General features: G+C 38.3%; 1 protein-coding gene across 30 annotated transcripts in view; it reads right to left on the bottom strand.

Moving 5' to 3' along the window:
• Positions 1-18,445, bottom strand: part of LOC309691504 (uncharacterized protein) — a 141,625-nt gene that overhangs the window by 54,085 nt on the left and 69,095 nt on the right. For 17 of the 30 annotated variants that reach the window (XM_082509208.1, XM_082509203.1, XM_082509204.1 and 14 more), the window contains 3 exons: positions 9,271-9,384; positions 7,313-7,458; positions 4,510-4,593 (listed from right to left, as the gene is read on the bottom strand). Coding sequence is in view for 24 of the 30 variants with exons in the window: in XM_082509212.1 (XP_082365338.1) it covers positions 9,322-9,384 (63 nt within the window). In the remaining 6 variants the exon portion in view is untranslated. Of the gene's footprint in view, positions 1-4,509; positions 4,594-7,312; positions 7,459-7,605; positions 7,727-9,270; positions 9,385-9,517; positions 9,652-18,445 lie in introns of those variants that run through there. The other 13 variants (XM_082509199.1, XM_082509211.1, XM_082509210.1 and 10 more) reach the window with 7 other exon arrangements.

Here is an 18,445-nt window from a genome sequence, read left to right as displayed (position 1 = left end):
CTTTTTTAATAAGAAAATTGCTCCCAATCTGTCCCTCTTATCCTGGCACTGTATAACTCCGTCATATCTTTGCGGTAGCTAATCCTCATCGTCCTTACATTCGAGCCCCACTAGGGGACTTTCTGCAGTCTTTCTCCCAAGCCGTTACAACTGAACAACAAACTCACTTAAGTGCAAAATGACAGTTGCAGTTCATAGTCTGTGATCTATTTGGAATTACTAGGACTTCTTAGGATGTTTATCTGAATCACTTAAGCTGTGCCATATCATATTTTCCGCAAAAATACCTATATAGTTTTTTTTTGCAATAGGAAAATATTGTATTGCGAAATCATCATAGTAATGGCATACCCTTAAGTTCCCTAAAGCATACAACAATTGAAAAACCCAGGCATGTCTGAGAGAGCCACAAGAGCCACGTCTCAGCCTCCAATGACTATTCAGAACCTAACAATGAGCTACTTCCACAATCTCCAACAAAGTACTTTGCAAAATATGCAAGAAAACCGTTTCTACTGAAGGTGGAAACAACAAACTTGTTTCACCAGTTGAGGCAAAAACACACCGTCAAGTACAAGCAGGCTATGGAGGAGGAGATGCTAACAGCTGGTGATGTGCAACCTAAATGTGAACAAATGACCGACTGTCGCTGTGGCACTCACTAGCTGCACTCCATATGACAGGAAGCGCAAACAGAGTATGGAAATTTATGATGTGGGAACATGGTGGAAAAACAGGGCTTTAAGCAGCTGGTTAAAAAGCTCGACCCAAGACACGGCATCGCAGGTAGAAAATATTTTTCTATTATTTTATTATGTGACAATACTGTGCAGCTTCTGAAGAGATACAAGGTTAAGTTAGTTATTGTTAAGCAGTTCATTTATATTTTTACTTAAAACTTAGAGGGAAAACATTACTTAGGCTACTTTTACGCTTGACTTATGTTCTGCCACCAGATATAATGCTGTCGCCACTATTGCACTATAATGCAGCTGCTGCTGGCACCTTGTTTCAATAGATTCATATTTCAAATTAGGAAGTGTGTCGTCAATGACAGTAACTCAATGGAAAAGAAAGATACACTTCATTTACTCACACTGCTGCTGCCTGCAAGCTGCGAACATCAATAACATTTTTTGTTTTTTCAGAAATATTGTATCTCGAATTTTATTCAAATATCAATACGATCTTGAGGTTATATCGTCCAAACCTATAAGTCTAGCTATAAGTCTAAGACTTATAGCTATATAAGTCACAATCATAGAAAGTGTTTCCTGGAAGTCATCACTTAATGAGTACAGAGTAATCACTGACAGCGCAGGCAGAAAAAGCATGTGAACTTCTCTCCTGCTGTTTTCTCCAAAAGCTATTTGGAGTAAGGTGTTCCAGTTACTGAGGTGCTCTAATAGAAAAGAATCGGAAAAGAAATTGTTTTGGATGAATTTCCCGGAAATTCTAACTGTTTAGGTCTAATGTCATTATACGTTTTAACATGATTTACTCCGTGGCCAATTTTTCTCTTACAAAATTGCTTCCTTGAATTATTTTGATTTCTAAAGATAACTGAAGTAAGCATGACTTGTATGAGAAACATGCAACTTGGGATGGGATGTTTTCATTGAGTAAATCATAGTATTCCTATGTGATATTCAACATGTACATTTTATTAAGTTTTTCTATTTTTCAAGTGTTCAAATGTTTCAAATTTGTGAGACCACTTAAATGTTCTACAACACGTCTGGAGTTATTTTTTATGGATCAAAGAAAAAGATTTACCTTTAAGAAAAAGAGCCTGCAGATCACCAGCCCCACCAGCAAAACACCACCTGTTAAAGAGGAACCACCATGTTTTAGAGCTCCTTTGCTATCTTATCGCCTGGATGCCCTGCAATCAGCGAGGGAAAAGTGAATATCAAGAAATTTTTACAGGAGGATGACATAGTAGTAGTCCACGGCCAGAAGGTTGGAGGAGGTTGGTGATGCAGTAAGACATAACAAAAATATAAATATAATAACATTTTTTTTTAAAAAGAGAAAAGAATAGAATGGATAAAAAAGAAAATTTGTGTTTTGAAATGTCAACTCAGAGTTCTGACCTTAAACTAACTGAAATGCTGTGGCATGACCGGAAGAAGGCTTTTTGGTCAAGACACCCAGAAATATTCATGAGCACAGCTGAACAGTTTTGTAGTGAGAAATGGTTGAAAATCCCACCATGTCATTGTTTAACTCTGATAATAAGCTACAAGAAACAAATGATGGCGATACTGCTGCTAAAGAAGGTTAAAAAAAAACCCACACTTTTTACAGATTGCACTGCAGTTGCTTGATGTATTCACTAAAGAACAACTATTTGTTTTACAAGTTTACTCATACTACATTAGTCTATAATCGTGATTTAAATGATAATCAGACCCGATTTTATCACTAATTACTGGAGAAATTCTGGTCATTGTAAAATGTTCTCAAAAACTTCCTTGCAGTTGTCTTTAAAAACTGGATGAAAAAAACATGGCTGTCTACAAACAGAAAGGCGGGGGAATACTGTATTATTCTGATATCCTGAGAGTGCGACCTGGTGATTTACTCCAGTCAATGAAAATTAATGGCAATCTCATCAATGTACCTGCCAGTTCCTGACAGAGTAAATGCCTGTTTTAAATGGAAAAAGTCACAAACATTACACTCATGTGCGATTTAAAATCTAATTTCAGTGTAATCTTCCTCAATGAAAAACCAAGGGCATTAAAATGAAGTTGTCCTGGTCCTTTTCATTACAACAGCACAATCAGACAAACAGTGAGGGAAATGACAAATAGATGAGGTGGAAAGTGGAAATGCTGGTTTTTCTATATCTTATCTAATAGCAATGGCTGAGGCGTTTGAAGCCACCAAGAAATACAGAATACATACAAAAAGGTGAATATTTTGTAAGTATTTTGCAAAGTGTGCATTATTTATTGTATTTCAACCCTTACCACATTTTTTATAACAATGGAAACAGTTTTAACCACGTGTCTCAAACTGTGAGCTACTAGAATTTTTTCTCTTTTTTTTAAATGTATGAATGATGAATTGCTGCTACAGTTTTAAACAAAGTAAAATAAAGCAAACTGATTATTATTGCACTGATAGCTTCTCTTCAGCATTTTAAAATACTCGTGTTTCACACCCTGTGGAAATTCTGTCATTACCGTTTGGTCTACAGAGAAACTAAAACTTCTATTCCTCTGTTCAGACTATCATAATACATCTAGAGCCGATTGGAACTTTGATTGCAAGCACCTCTTTGAGCTACTCGTGCAAAGGTTTGGCTAATGCATATCTGCACAGCTGACAATGAATCATTTTGTTATAGGCTTCACTGAACGAACAGCTTGGCTGCTGTTGCTGAACTTTTTGTTCGTGCTCAGGGGATACTTTCTGTAAAACAGCTCATGTTTCTATACAGGTTTTCACTGGCAAATGAATGCAACAGGTTAGTAGAGAAAAATGGTAAATGTAGTTTTGCAATGAAAGAGATGCAAAATCCCAGATTAAAAATAACCAGAAGAGAACTCAGTGACTAAAAGTTTTCTAAAGAACAATACAGTGCATGGTCAGCATCCTGTTAAATTACAGGCAGATATTAGCCTCACTTTGAACCTCGTATGTATTACCAATAGATTCAGGTATAACCATCCATTCACCACTTGCAACAATTTTCATTTTCAGAATTTGGCAGGAGAGCAGATTGCACTGCAAAACTCGTGCTGAACTTCTTTCTCAAAAATACTATAAGGCAGGTTTTTAATATTTCCTGTATGCTCATGCTGCTGCAAATAACCTAGAATCTGTGAGAAATTCCATGTATTCATTGATGAGGCTTGGCTATCTAAGCTCACAAGATGTACTGAGAAAAAAAAAGTATTAATAGAACAAAAAAAATAATACAAATAAGAAACTCCCAACTTCTCACTCTAAAAAAATTTCACACTCAGTCCTTGTCAAGAAATACCTGTGATTGGTCAAAGACTATTGTGAAAGGCCACATTTTTCTAAAGCCTGAAAACTGATGCAAGAGGAGATGCTGGAGTCTAAAACCAAACACAAAAAAAGATCTATCCATGTTTTAACTAATGAAAAAACAGAAAAATATGGTGAATAGTAAAAAATCGTTTGTAAGTCTTTTGTAATTAGCAACATTTTTATTCTTTCAGCATTTTGAAAGTAACATCAGAAGAGCAAGTAAATCTTACCCCTGTAACCCAAATCTATGCTAATACATGCGAGGCTCTTACTAAGGCTAGACGAGCACTAAATATTGCCAGATTCGTCTATGAAAGCGTAAGTCCAATGTTAAACTAGCCAAGTATAAAACAGCTAAAGCAAGCAGTATAATCTCATATCACAGCCTGTTTTCTGAAAATTGTTAAGTCTGTGTATTCCTGCACAAGGGGATGTATTCAGAAGCATGTGCATGGAGCGTGCTGGTCAGAAACTATGGTGGTGAATTCTTCAAGATCTGACCTGAGAGCTCCACTTCTGCTGCTTACACTCCATTAGTGCTTTGATTCTCTGCTCCCATTTGCACCAGGCACCCATTACCTGCAGCTGACAAAGAGAAAAGATGGTGTCAATGTACTGCAGAATATTACAATTCAAATGACCTATACAAAACAGCACAAGTGCATGTCTTTGACATTTGATATTTGGTTCTCATCCTCTGTATATGACTGACAGCGTTTGTTTCAAACGTTAATACAATTAAATCCGATTTGAAAACAAACAAACTTAGCACATTTGCGTTTGGTTGATTATTTCTTTGTTGTAACAATGCTTCTTTGCAAGAATCTGGAAAATGCATTTGTAGGCATAGAGCAGAGTTGAGTATGTGGGTTGTGCCCATTAAAATCTTCTCTGCCAATGCCAAACAGCTTGTTTGGTGTCATTTATTGGATTAGATGATTGACGTCTGAAGAAACGGAACATAATGGCAATTTAATATTTTATTCATTTAACAAACAGGGACATATGGAAGAACCATACATAGCCACAACAGTCTGGCACCTCCTCCACATGCTGGTGACCAGCTTGGTCACACAATGCTGCTCGATGACGTTTGTTGCAAGTCAGCGAATGTTTTTGTGCTAGTCACTATGGCTCAAACAGCATGCCCAAGCTGATCCCACAAGTGTTGAGTGGGGTTGAAGTCAGGACTGGAGACAGGCCATTCAATCCTCTTCACTCCCAGATTCTGGAGGTAGTTTCTGATAAACCCTGCCCTGTGGGGACAAGTGTTGTCATCTAGGAAGATAGAGTTCGGTCCAAGACTGTGGAGATATGGGATTTATACTGGTTTCAGTCTCTCATTTCGATAAGTCTCTGCATTGAGATTGCTGCCGAAGATAGAATTTGGATTCGGTGCTGAAGTTAACGTTCCCCCCATGTTTAGGTGTCAGTGCACATGTTGGCAACACCAGCACAAAAGGGCCAGATAGTGAGAGGCAATGGCAGACCTCCTGGCAGTCCTGTGAGACCGGAGTTTGGCTGTGTGCACTCTTTTCTGGATTGTCTGGGTGGAGACTCGTCGGCCATATTATCTTGCAAACCTTGACTGTAAATCTATAGAAGTCTGCCTAGGGTTCCCAAGTTCTGAGAGGGTGAGGAAACAGTCTTGTTGTAGTGCTGTCTTCTTGGGACACTTTGCGGCTTGTCTCTGACATCCCCTGTTATATGGAACTTAGCCTTCATTTTGGAGATGGTACTAAAGCTTACTCCAAGTAATGCTACAACTTGGTTTTGAGGAACTGTAGCTTGAAGTTGCCTTATGGTATGGCCCTAACCAGGTCAGTCAATATGATGTTAAGATGTTTGGCAATGGCAGAGACGATTTGGCAAGTTTTTCATGAGTGCAACCCAAACACTCAACTCTGTTGCTTAACCCATAAATGCATTTTCCTTACAAATGTGGCACCATTTACGGGGAAATAAACAGGCCTTTCAACAGTATAATATTTATTCCCATGAAACATTTTTACAACAAAGATAAAAAAAATTCTTTACTTTTTGTGCTAAGCTCATAGTATTGATTTCTATTTATTCTACCGTAACCCTATAAAAACTGATTTCAAGTTTAATTCAGTTTAGTTCCTAATGGACATAATTAAATCTACAGCAGCCAAGAATCTAGTGAGCAAAAAACGCCAGAATTTCAAAATAGACAGCCTGCAGTTCCCCTACACCACTAACAGATCAGCCCAGGCAGGTGCTTAATTTGACTAAAATTGAATTGGTGGTCAGATTTCCTTCTTTTTTTAATCCAGTCTTCCAGATGAAACTAATCTGCTTAATCAACTGGGATAGGCCAGTGTAGCAAGTCGTGACTTACACCGTCTAAAACCTAAAAACATACCCCAGAGGAGCTGCTGGAGTCTGGATTCCCTCTCAGACTACATGAATTAAAATACATTTTATCTTTTTTTGATGAAATGATGAATGTGTTACATGTTTTAATTCCAGAAACAAATGACAGTATGTTACTCATATTGTGTTTCAATGAGAGAGACTAAAGGATTTGATAATCATGAGTGAAATGGTGGGGGATTATTATGGTCAATGATGGGTGTAAGAGTAGTATGAAAACAAAGAAATTACGGGGAGCAGGTAAAACAAACAACAACAACAACGTTTCCAGCTGAAAACACTTAAAGTATGACCATACAATACAAACAGTCTGTCTCCTGAAGATTAGCAACAAGTGAAACAGTCCCCTCAGAATAGTCAGCGAATAAGATTTTTTTTTTTCTTAAATTTGTATAGTTTTTTATTTTTAGAGGTGGCAAGAAGCATTTTATTCTCTATGGCTTAGAGAATAAAACCAAAGGCATCCATAAAATCCAGAAAGTTGGCTGCATATATTTGTGAATTTGACTATTTGCCAAAATGCTTGTTGATTCCACTGCTACGGTATATATCTTCTATATTATATGCAACTGTTTGTGAGAAAAATTGCACTCTGCATGAATACATTTAAATTTAAAGTTAAAAAAATTTGCATTCTTAAAATAACGTGCTTTTTAGTCCTATAAATATACAAACACTTTATTTCCACAGCAAAGCTACACAAGTCTAGGTCAGATGACATCAGAAAACTGCATTTAATCAATATGAAGCAACAATGGGATGCAAATTATTCAATGTGCTTATCGAAATGTTGTTCTTCTTTAAAAAATGACACAGATAGGTACATGAAGCATAATGGGTTTGAGTCTGAGGCCTACTGGGAAAAAAAATTACACAAAAAACCTTTGCTTAGCAGGGAACACTATACCTGACTGTGCCGCTCCTGGGCCTGCTGAGTTGGACTCTGTAGCTGCTTCTAATTTTGCTGCATACGACTGTTCCTCTTGAGATCCAGTCAGCTCTCGTGTAGGTCGGGCAGCAACTGAGAGATCCTTGCTTCAGGATGTCCAGCTACTAAACCACAAAGGAGGCAGGGCGCCGAGAAGAAGGGAAAAATCAATCGAGTGCACAGAGACTACACTGTCTGTGCAGCCAAACTGTTCACTCTGTAGCTAAGGCTAAAATGCACCATGGTTCCGATTCTCCAAGGTAGATACTCACATGCAGGCAGAATCCTGTGCTTCTTGGGCAGGCCTATGGCTTTGCTAATTCTGTCATGACTATAGCAGAGGATGAAGCTTCATTTTCTTATTTAAATCTAATGCCTCTTTAAACAAACATTTCAAATGCACACACCGAATTAGTAAACAATGCAATCCAATGGCTTAGATGGAACCTTAGTCGCTGCATTGCCTTAGTCTTCAAAAAGGACAAGGCTAAAACTGTCTGAGCAAAGATTCTGTCACACAAAAGATTTCTGAACAAAATAACTTTTAGAAGATAACACAACAGTGTTTAAGTGTAACAATATGTGGAAATCCTGAAGCAACACACAAAACACAACTGCTTCAGCATGAAGTCTCGCAAGGATAAGACAGACTGTAAAACAGGACACAAACAAACATTTCCCTGACCAGTAAGAGTGGCAACCATATTAAACAGGCCGCTAATTAGTATAACCTTCTTGTGCTAAATCACAAGAGGTGAAGGCAAGGAGGGGGGAGAGAGAAAGAAAGAGAGAGAGCGAGAGAGTGAGAGAGCAAGAGAAAGAGAGGAAGAGGAGGGAGCTTGGGTGAAAGGAAGGGAGGATAGCAAACAGAAGACAAACAAACCTAGATCGTAGGCTTTAGACCAGTCTGCCTGATGCTGCTGCAGTGTCGCTGATGCAGAGGGAGTCCCAAGCAAGATGGAGACTCAAACAAGACCCAGGACAAACCATACAGAATACTCCATGAAACCAATCAAAAACAAGAATTAAAAAATTATTTTATCCCCATTCCTTTTTCTCGACGAAGCTCTGATCTCATCTCACTGTCCATTATTGCTTCTCGGAACAAGTCAAACAAGTCTGACGGTTATTCCTGAATTAAAGATAAAAATTATGCAGAAATCCATTTCACGAAATCGCTTAAAACGTGTCTCATCCGTTAGCACTCTCTTTCTGTGTGCGATCCACACCGATAACCCTGGTCTTGCTTTCTTTCTCTCACAATCGCTCCTCTCTCTCTATTCTCCCCTCCTAAACTGATCAATACTTCATTTAAATCATGACATTAGCACACTACTACAGGAAAAAGAGGGCGAGAACAAATACAAACGAGCATCTTATTTTAAGCGACACAGTAAAGGATGTTTTATGTCCGAGGACTTCAAGATATGTTGAAAATATAATGCGAAAAACCGAGTACATGCAAGAGTATGGGTTGTACTGCTGTTTTGATTTGAGGTCCAGAGCCTCACACTGATCAATACACATTTAAATTGAGGCTGAGAGAACCATCACAATATCTCATCTCATCAGAACAAGGCAAACATACTATCCCAATTATCATCTCAAATGACTAGTGTCAGGGGACACCAGTCGGATGCTGATAGAGGCATATTTCATATTTATTCAGCAGATTTTTTACATTAGCACCTGAGCGCATAATTGCCTAATATATATGCACACTCACACTTTTATCTATTCACATAATTCACAATGAGCACAATCAATACTGCCCTTTCCATACTGCACCACACTCATAAAGTGCGTCTGCATTAGATCATATAATAAGCCGTTCACAAAACCCCAAGCAAGACTGACTAATTTCCTGGCGCTCACTGAAATTGTGAGCCATAGCAACTGGCTAATCTTCCCGTGCGTCATTAAACCCGGATATTTACCTGAGCAGCCTCGGAGTCACGGGCCTGATGACAGAAGCAGCACATGCTGTTTCAGTCTGTGGACAGTCTCATCCCTGCTGAGTGGCTGAGCAGGGGACGACCAGATCCGGATTTCTCCATTCCGAACATGGGTGAAGAGAGCCGAGAACACAAGAAAAAGAGAAGAGACAGAGGCATACCGTAAGCCCAACACTAGGCGGGATGTGGTAGAAAGCCAAAGTCGATCAGTCAGGCGAACAGCACTTACATATAGTCTGGCGCCAATGTTGACCAATGAGCAATTAGGTAGACAAGACTAAAGTTATTGATCGGGGGTTCAGGCTCTTTTCTCTGGGCTAACTAGCCTGCCTGAGGTTGTGTGATGGCTGCTACAGATGTGGACTACAACACAGAGAAACACAGTACAAGAGAAAGTGGGAGGAAGGGCAGGGCAGGTCTTTTCCTCCCCAGGCCTTAAGCCTTTGAGTTAGACAACAGACATAATCATTTAGACTGCTATTGATTGCCACAGGCTTAATAAGGCTTTGCATCAAGCAGTCACATACAAAAAGAAAAGGCACTTAGAAGAATCCAAACATCCAATCAAAGATATTATAGAAAGCAAACAGCTACTGTCACTGATAGTTTGCTAACACTGTGAGTGTTGTGTTTCTAATTTCCAGGAGAGAGATTTAAGTCAAGAAACCGGAGATCATTCCCCAATACTTAAAGTTGGGAGTAAAGAAACAGAAGAGAAGTTGCATTTTAAGGTCTGTAGGTTCTAATAAGTTACCTTCAAAAGACTTAGCTTCAAATTGATAACATGACAGTACACCTTTACCACATTCAGGATAACACCGCAAGATGTAAATGTATTTTATGAACTTCATAATATCAGTGGAGCTTTCCCACAAAAACAGATGACATAGAATCTCAGAGGTATTTCAACAATGATATCATTTTGGCCTCTGTACACCACCGCAGTGGATTTTAAATGAAATTGCCAAGATGTGATTAAAGTGCACTTTAAGCTTTAATTAAAGGGATTTAATGAAAGTATTACATTAACTGTTAAAAAAAACCTACAGACATTTTATATATAATCCTAGAGTTTCTAATTTTTTCAAAAGTAAAATATAAGGATTGTTTTAAGTAACTAGATTACAATCTTTTGCAGTCAATGACTGCCTGAAGTCTAGAACCCATGCTGGATTTCCGCCAGTAGTTTTCACTTGCTATAAAACCTCTCTATTTACATTAATGAAGACATCTACTAATTGTAGACAATTGTGATAATTATATGCCTTAAAGTGTTCTATACTTTGACGGATGTTGTAAAGGGATTTTTCTTAATCAAGGAAAGAATTCTGCGATCATCTAGTTTTTAGCCGTTTTCTCCACTGTATCTTTTCAAGAAGGTACCAGATTGTTGATTTGGGTTTTCAGCCTAATCATCTCTGCCATCACTTGCATCCACATCTATATTATAACCTCCTACTGAGGGTTCCAGTGTAAAGCTATGAAAAACAAGTTCAACACTTTGAATCAACTCTAAATATTCTAGCATCTTAATTAATAACAGAATAATGAGGGAACCGGTCATATGTTGCCATAAAGCTCTCAAACCCCTTGAACTGGGGCTGGACCATATCACAGCTACCAGGGCGAGAGGTGGGGTACACACACCCATGGCCATCTTGACTTACTGATCCTAAAATCGATCTCATCACTCTCATACCTTTCTGATCTTTTAAATTGGTACATTCCTGCAAGATCACTGAGGTCTGCGGATCAATTGCTCCTGGCTGTCCCGAGGTCCAGATTAAAGCACAGAGGAGATCGGGCCTTTGCTGTGACTGCTCCTAAACTGTGAAATGAACTGCCCCTTCACATCAGAACCTCCCCAACATTGGACACTTTTAAAACCCATTTGAAAACCCACTTTTATTCCCTGGCTTTTAAATCAGAATGAGTTTGTATTACTATTTTTTTTTTAAATTTCTCACTCAAATCTTCTAATTTTATGATTCTTTTTCTTAACTCTTATCATATCTCCCTATGTTTTTATTTCTTTTAATTGTCTTAATTATACAGCACCTTGGTCAACAGTTGTTGTTTTAAATGTGCTATACAAATAAATCTGACTTTGACTAAAATCCATTGGAGACAAAATGACAAAAAAAAGTGTCATTGTCCAAAAACCTGTGAGTGTATGCTAACTGTGTATGCTAACTGCTAAGCAAAACAAAAACAAAACATTCACGCAACATCTGCAAAAAAAAAAAAAAAAAAATCACTGACACAGGTACTTTGGCTTTTATTTATCTGTATGAGTGTCTTTTATGTTTTTCTTTCTTTCTTAATTTTTTAATAGAATTTACCAGCAAAGCTGTTAAGCAAGGGAAAGTTAGAGCTAATGGTATTATAGCAAATACCACTATCCAACAGTAAGGTAATTCCATTTGCTCAGCCCATATAGCTGTATTACCACAAAGCACTTTAATTCACTACATTGAAAGCAACCAAAATCATACTTTGCCTGCTCACTTGAGTTTGTTTTTCCTTTCTTATACAATTTCAGCAGCAGGGCATTATAAACCTGTTCACTGCCATATATGTCTTGCAAAGAACTAGGAAACACATTGAAAGAAATGATTTCAAAAACACATTTCTGTCCAACTTCCCTTCTTAATAGACAACAAGACTATAAAGGCTGATCCATCCCTCTCTTTTGGCATTTGATTTAGCCATATTATTAGATGCCTTTATTATTTTATTATTTATTTCTATCCATCCATCCATCTGTACATCTTTCAATGCCAAGGACAAATCAAGACTACTGAACAGGATTTTAAGAATGAGTATTTTAGGAAGAGGGGTACGATTGAAAAACATAATTGTAAAATATGGCCATACAAATGTTTCTGTTATCCTTTTAGCAGATAAGATTATCATGTTCATTAAGAAGATGATACTGAGTGGTTGTTAAATATTTGCCAGAATGAACAAGCATTATATGCAGAGGTAATGTTTTCCTCTTTTGTTGTCGCGTGTGCCTTTATATACACTCCTTTCTTGCTTTTTGAAAATCAATTCCGCTATTTCAAAAGAGAGAGGCATGATAATGAAAGGGCACATAAAAAAAACTCTGAGGCAATTGCTCATTCCTCACACCTTCCATTTCCTCTGCATCAGAAGGACACCTTTAATATTTGGACTTTCAACGTCACTCTAGGCTAAATCCCTAGCAACCACCATAGCAACATACTCTCAGTTCAACGTGAAATGCATAGTAAGTTCCCTGCTGCCACCAGCCAGTGGAAAGAAAAAGAAAGCTGAAAAAAAAAAACATAGATATGGTTGAAAGACCAAAATTAAGTGGCTCAGAAAAGATATAACAATAGCACAGAAATATTCATATCAATAATCACACATGATCAGATTGAGTGAAGTCAATCCCCCCCCCCCCCGCATATACCAGTTCTTAAGTATAGCACTGCTGCTAAGCAGAGGGTGCTATGGTTTGTGTGACTGTGTGTGTGCTTTTGATTTTTGATTGTTTTTTCCAGCTCATCTGGATAATCATCAGACACTTCCTCAAAATAAATAAATAAATAAATAAATCCCCATGTATGCAATGTGTGAGTAAACCTGTATAAATGTAGGGTATTTAATCCGTATTTTATTTGTGCATAGCTTAAAATATTCATATCATATGTTAATTAAAATATCATAACAATATGATATAAGAATATTTTTGTGTACAGATATCGTATCGATACAGAGACATCAAATATCGATATGGCTGCATCTCAGAGAGACTGCCAGAGTCTTCATCAATCAGCACAACTCAAGGGGACGCACCTGGGTGCCAGCTGGTTCTATTCTGGTGATATTCACAGATCACAGACTGCTTAACAATCTCATTCTGCAGCAAAAAAAAAGTAACTGCTATAAGATAATAACCTTATCTTACTGGACAAAACAGATATTGACAAAGATTATCTTTGCAGACATAATTTGCAGTTTAAAAAAAGGTAATAAAATACAATATTTTTCATTGCTATGCTTAGCATTTTGCAAAAGGTTAAAATTGTGTGTTGAGTCCCACCTCTATGTTTAACCTCTAGAACTAGTATATCACCCTGAACAATATTTTTAAATTTTTAAACTTAAGTTGCTGCTTGGAGATCCGATGCCCAAAAGGAACATTTTTAAGGGACGGGGCTAAAAGTCCAGTCAAGGGGTAACAGGAGCAAAACTTTCTGTTGTTAATCAAGAAAACTGATTCCTAAGGGTGATTTGTTCTATGATACGTGTCATCAACACTTCAGTAAACAATAATCTAACCAACATACCATGTGTCATTCTTCTACAGCCACTGTACTTTCACACTATGCAAAAGTCTTGGATAAAATAGTTCTGCTCATGACTCTTTAAATGGACCTTTAACAAAATTAGATGCTTTCCTGTTTCCCATTTTCTTTAAAACTATGTACCTCATCTTGTTTCTTATCAATCACAAGTTGTTAACCACTGAGCCCACCTTGGATAATCCTCCTTTCTGAAACATAGATTTACAAAACTGAGTTAATTCTTTATTTCATATGGCCCAAAATAAATGACCGAGACCATAAAACTCAACAGGAAAGTATTCATAGAGATCGTGTCAGGAACCCTGGTTTCCCATGGGCTTTTATAGGACCAGAAGAATTTTTTAACCCCCTGGTGGCCTTTAAAATAATCCATATTTAAGGCACTTCAACATTAAACCTTCTCAGACCCAAAAACTACTTCCATCTTTTATACAGTCTTTGATTTATGTATACATCTATAAACTACCACTTCCTCAGAAACACGTTAGTATCACTATACCTCTATATAAAAGATTCTATGTCCTACAAGAAAGACCCCTGAGCATTTATTCTAAAGCCCTTATGTAAATGATTAACTCTGACATTGCCTTTTCCAAAGTCCAGGATGAGAAAAGGTGGGTTGGGCCTGAGTCTAATAACCACACCATAAATATTTCTATAATACTAATACAAATAATACTATAAATACTACTACAATACACTGATGGCAAACCACCAGCACAGAGACCTGGGTGAAGAAGGGAGCTCTGTAAAGACAGCTGTCCATGGCAGTGCACTAGGAGGGGCAAAGGGCCTAGCTATCAAAATAAATGATTAATACACAATATATTCTATATACTATAAAATCAGCAGAGAAATCTGATAAAACAAAAATGTAAAAATTTTGATTTTCCCCAAAGTAGTGTTTAAAAAGCATTAAAAATTGCAAAGTTAATTAACATTATAGAAAGTGTCATCAGAGAAAACTGTTAAGTACACTTGCCTACTCTTTAACATGTTGGTTGATGTTTCTCCCTGTTTAACTTGTGATTGTTTATAACCATAATCTCTGCAATTAGGATTTTTTTTTCTTAAGATGTCAGGATTCTTTGAGGCCATATCTCCTTCTTTTGGTGTCTCTGAGATTTATAAGTGTCACTTAGTGTTAACTTGAATCCCACCTTCTTTAGCACAACATATTGTCAGCAATATAAATGTTTACTAAGAGAATAGTGAATTATACCACAGGAGTTGTTTTAGAGGATTACCGTTGAAACCATCTATATAACTACTGTCATTTTTAGGCACAAGGCTTCCCTGGGTGAGAGTTTGGTGGTGCTTTCTTCAAAAGAGTTTTCCCTTTAAAACACTGAAAAGGATAAACCCAGCCATGTCCATAAGTATTTATGGCCGGCGAGGGCAAAAACACACTCACCAAGGTGCTCTAAGTAGCTATTAAACAAGCGTGGAGGTGACCCCTGGTTTTAAGTGGCTCTGTATCTGACAGTCAAAGCCACAGAGGCCATTCTTTAAATGGATTTCCTAAAGTTTAATTCATGAAAATATGAAGTGCTATTCATGGGCAAACTTGTGCAAGTTTGGTCTCAGGTTCGTCCAAATTCCTGCCGTTTCTCTATGGAGGGCTTGATTGGTTACCATGGTTCAAAAAACTCAGCAAACATAAATTAGATATGGAATGCATCCTAATCAACCGTTTAGTGATAGTGAGATATTATATGAATATACACATTTGGAGTGAATCTTCTACAAAACTCTAAATATTTCAATGCTATCTGGAGCACAAGAATTTCAGTTTATAGCGTCCTATTATGTAATGGTGCAGTTCCAATACATTGTATTGGGTGGCTGTAGCTCAGGTGGCAGAGCAGGTCAGCCACTAATCAGAAGGTTGGTGGTTCGATCCCAGGCTGCCTCCTGGCTGCATGCCAAATATCCTTGGGCAAGATACTAACCCCGTGTTTGCCTACTGGTGGTGGTCAGAGGGCCCGGTGGCGCCAGTGTGTCCGGCAGCCTCGCCTCTGTCAGTGCGCCCCAGGGCAGCTGTGGCTACAATGTAGCTTGCTATCGCCAGTGTGTGAATGTGTGTGTGAATGGGTGAATGACTGAATGTAGTGTAAAGCGCTTTGGGGTCCTATGGACTAGAAAAAGCGCTATACAAATGCAGGCCATTTACCGTTGTATTTAATGTACACTGTATTTCGATTGATAGGTATATTACTATAAGAGCCAATCATTACTGTTTCAAGCTTAACAACATTAGCAGCTGCACTTCGAAGATGGCTAGCTGTTAAATTCATTTTGCCATACAACACTGAGCCACACTGCTCTGAGTAGAGATCTAAATGAAAAAGCAGTGTAGATAAAGATAAAAAGCACCCTTTCCCCAAAACCTTTAGCCTTTGTAGCAACGGGGGCTTTGTGAACCTAAAGGTGGCCTCAAAACCGAGACCTGAATCAGCTAGATTGCATCCTATCTTTAATGAATCTCACAAAGGAGGATTATACTGACAGGCTTATTTCCACTAACAATGCACACCCGCTGCCAAATACAGACATGGATGCTATTCATGCGACTGCTGACCCCCTTTAATCCAAGCACACAACAGCTCTTTAATAAACCCTGTCAGTACAAAGATAGGTCAGTGTCCATAAAAGTGACCACCAGAATATTTTCATGGTGTCAGTAACTTTTAGATTTCTTGTTGATATAGTTCCACTGCATACTGAGAAACCATTTCTTGTGTTTTTGACTTGGTAACTCATCTTTGTATCTCAAACAACGCGATGCAAGGAACTCAATCAAGCCGTGTGAACTTTGCAGAAGAACGGAAATATTTGCCTTGCTCCAACATTTGATCTCGAGCCCCTGACAAGGATCTCAAACTGTCTGCAGGCAAATGAGAGCTGTCTGGTATTTCTTGGGCCAATGCTAAATCAAATTAGTTAAAGCCATGTTAATTTCAAGCAGCATTTCATTAAAAAGGAAAGGATAATCACCAACAAAGACTCCATGTCCTTCTGACTAATCTAATAATGCTTCGTTTGTTTACTTTAATCACATATGGCGATTAAGAAGCAGAGACGGGGCTAAATCATGTAGACAGAGGGATTTCATAATCTGCCTGTCATGGCCACCGTCTGATTTCCTTCCATTCGTCACAGTATGTGGACGGATGGGCGGGAAGTGTTTCGACCCTTGGCTGGTGTTTAGAGAGGTGCTCTAACCTCATGATGGGACTGCTCATCTTTAGAAGATGAGGGGGTTCAGGTATCACTTTACCCTGAAGGGACTCAATACTGGAGCCAGGCCACTGGCTGTCATGATATTAGCTTTGCATTTTGGAGCCAGGATGCTAATACAATCTTTACAGAGTTTTGAGCCAGAGACAGAGGACATCTGTATATTGTTAAATTCTGTCATGTCACTTTCCCATCTTCAGCTCAAAGTAAACTCCTAAATTGATTTACTACATAAGAACAACCTTTACATTACATGTTATTTCTAACCATCAAAACATGCTTGCACTGAACCATCTTTACTTTTTTACTTAACGTTTATATTTTTATTGCCACTATGGTAGATGCAGGAGTATTGGAAAAACTATATATTTATTTATAGGGTAACCATTTTATTAACCAGGAAATTGCATTGTGGATATTTCTTTATTTGAGCTGTTGTAAACGCCAGTTACTTATACAAAGCAGCTTCAAGATTTGCTCCTTTATATAGTTTACTGTATTTCTTTAGAAATTCTACCAGATTTTTAACCAGGTTTCTGATTCTTCTGAGCTTGCCGTTTTGCATTGCTACGTAAGAGACATTTATGGTGACTAATTCTGCAACTGGGACTGCAGATGGGGAGACTTTGCTGAATAAGGGACGGGCAATGAAAACACTAGAATTTTTAAAAAGCTCATCAGATCGTTCTCCCTCAGAAAAAAACTCATTCCTCATCAGTGGGTACGATCACTTGAATGGAATCAATCAATTGTGTTCCGCTTGGCTTTGCTCTTCTTTGCTCTTCGTTTCCAAATCCAATCTCTTCCATGTCATCTCAGAGCACATTTATAAGGGCCCAGCCTCTTGATTATCTCCCTCCCTCGCCTCAACTCCCCCGCTGCTGCATGCTCCAATGTATTAAATTAAATGAGGTGTCTGTCCAGGTCACCCTCACCACAGCCTCCCCCCACCACACCACCCCACCGCCCCCGTTCTCACTGCTGGTAATCAAGGGAGAAGACCCTCCCTGCTAGTTTTGTGCCAGCCAGGCTGCATAAATTAGCATTAATGAGAGCTGGAAAGACCGGCAGTAAAAGCAGGGAGGAAAAGGACTGAAAGGAGCAAAGCCAGAATGGGGCAGAGAGGGAGAGAAATGCAGCTTCAAATTGAACACTCACAAAAGGTTACATTTCTCTGTCGTCTCACCATCTTTCTTTTTATGCTCATCTCTCCATTCTGTACCTTAGCCTCTGTCTTTCCGCTGGCTATCTCCCACAGACAGACTCAACAAAGCTCTGAGGAGTAAAACAGCAGTGGCTAGGGTTCTGGCAATAAAATGAATCATAGATGAGGCTGTGTGAACACTTAACATAATCCCATGGCTCAAGCTCGAAAATACTGCAGGGCGCTAACGTCTTTGTTGTTCATCAAATATTGATGCATACATAATTATTTTTAAGCATAAGTGTGCAGATTGTGCAAATATGTAAATATATCTCAGTGGCAAAAGGCATTTTTAGTATTGGTTTTATGTAAGCAAATTTGATTCTGGTGGATCGTATTAGTCTTACTTACCTAGGGGATACATATAATTATCTTG

The sequence above is a fragment of the Aulonocara stuartgranti genome, assembly GCF_965226115.1.
Source record: "Aulonocara stuartgranti genome assembly, chromosome: 1".
Lineage (NCBI taxonomy): Eukaryota > Metazoa > Chordata > Actinopteri > Cichliformes > Cichlidae > Aulonocara > Aulonocara stuartgranti.
The sequence above is the reverse complement of the archived record's forward strand: the minus strand, read 5'-3'. Positions and strand labels throughout refer to the sequence as shown.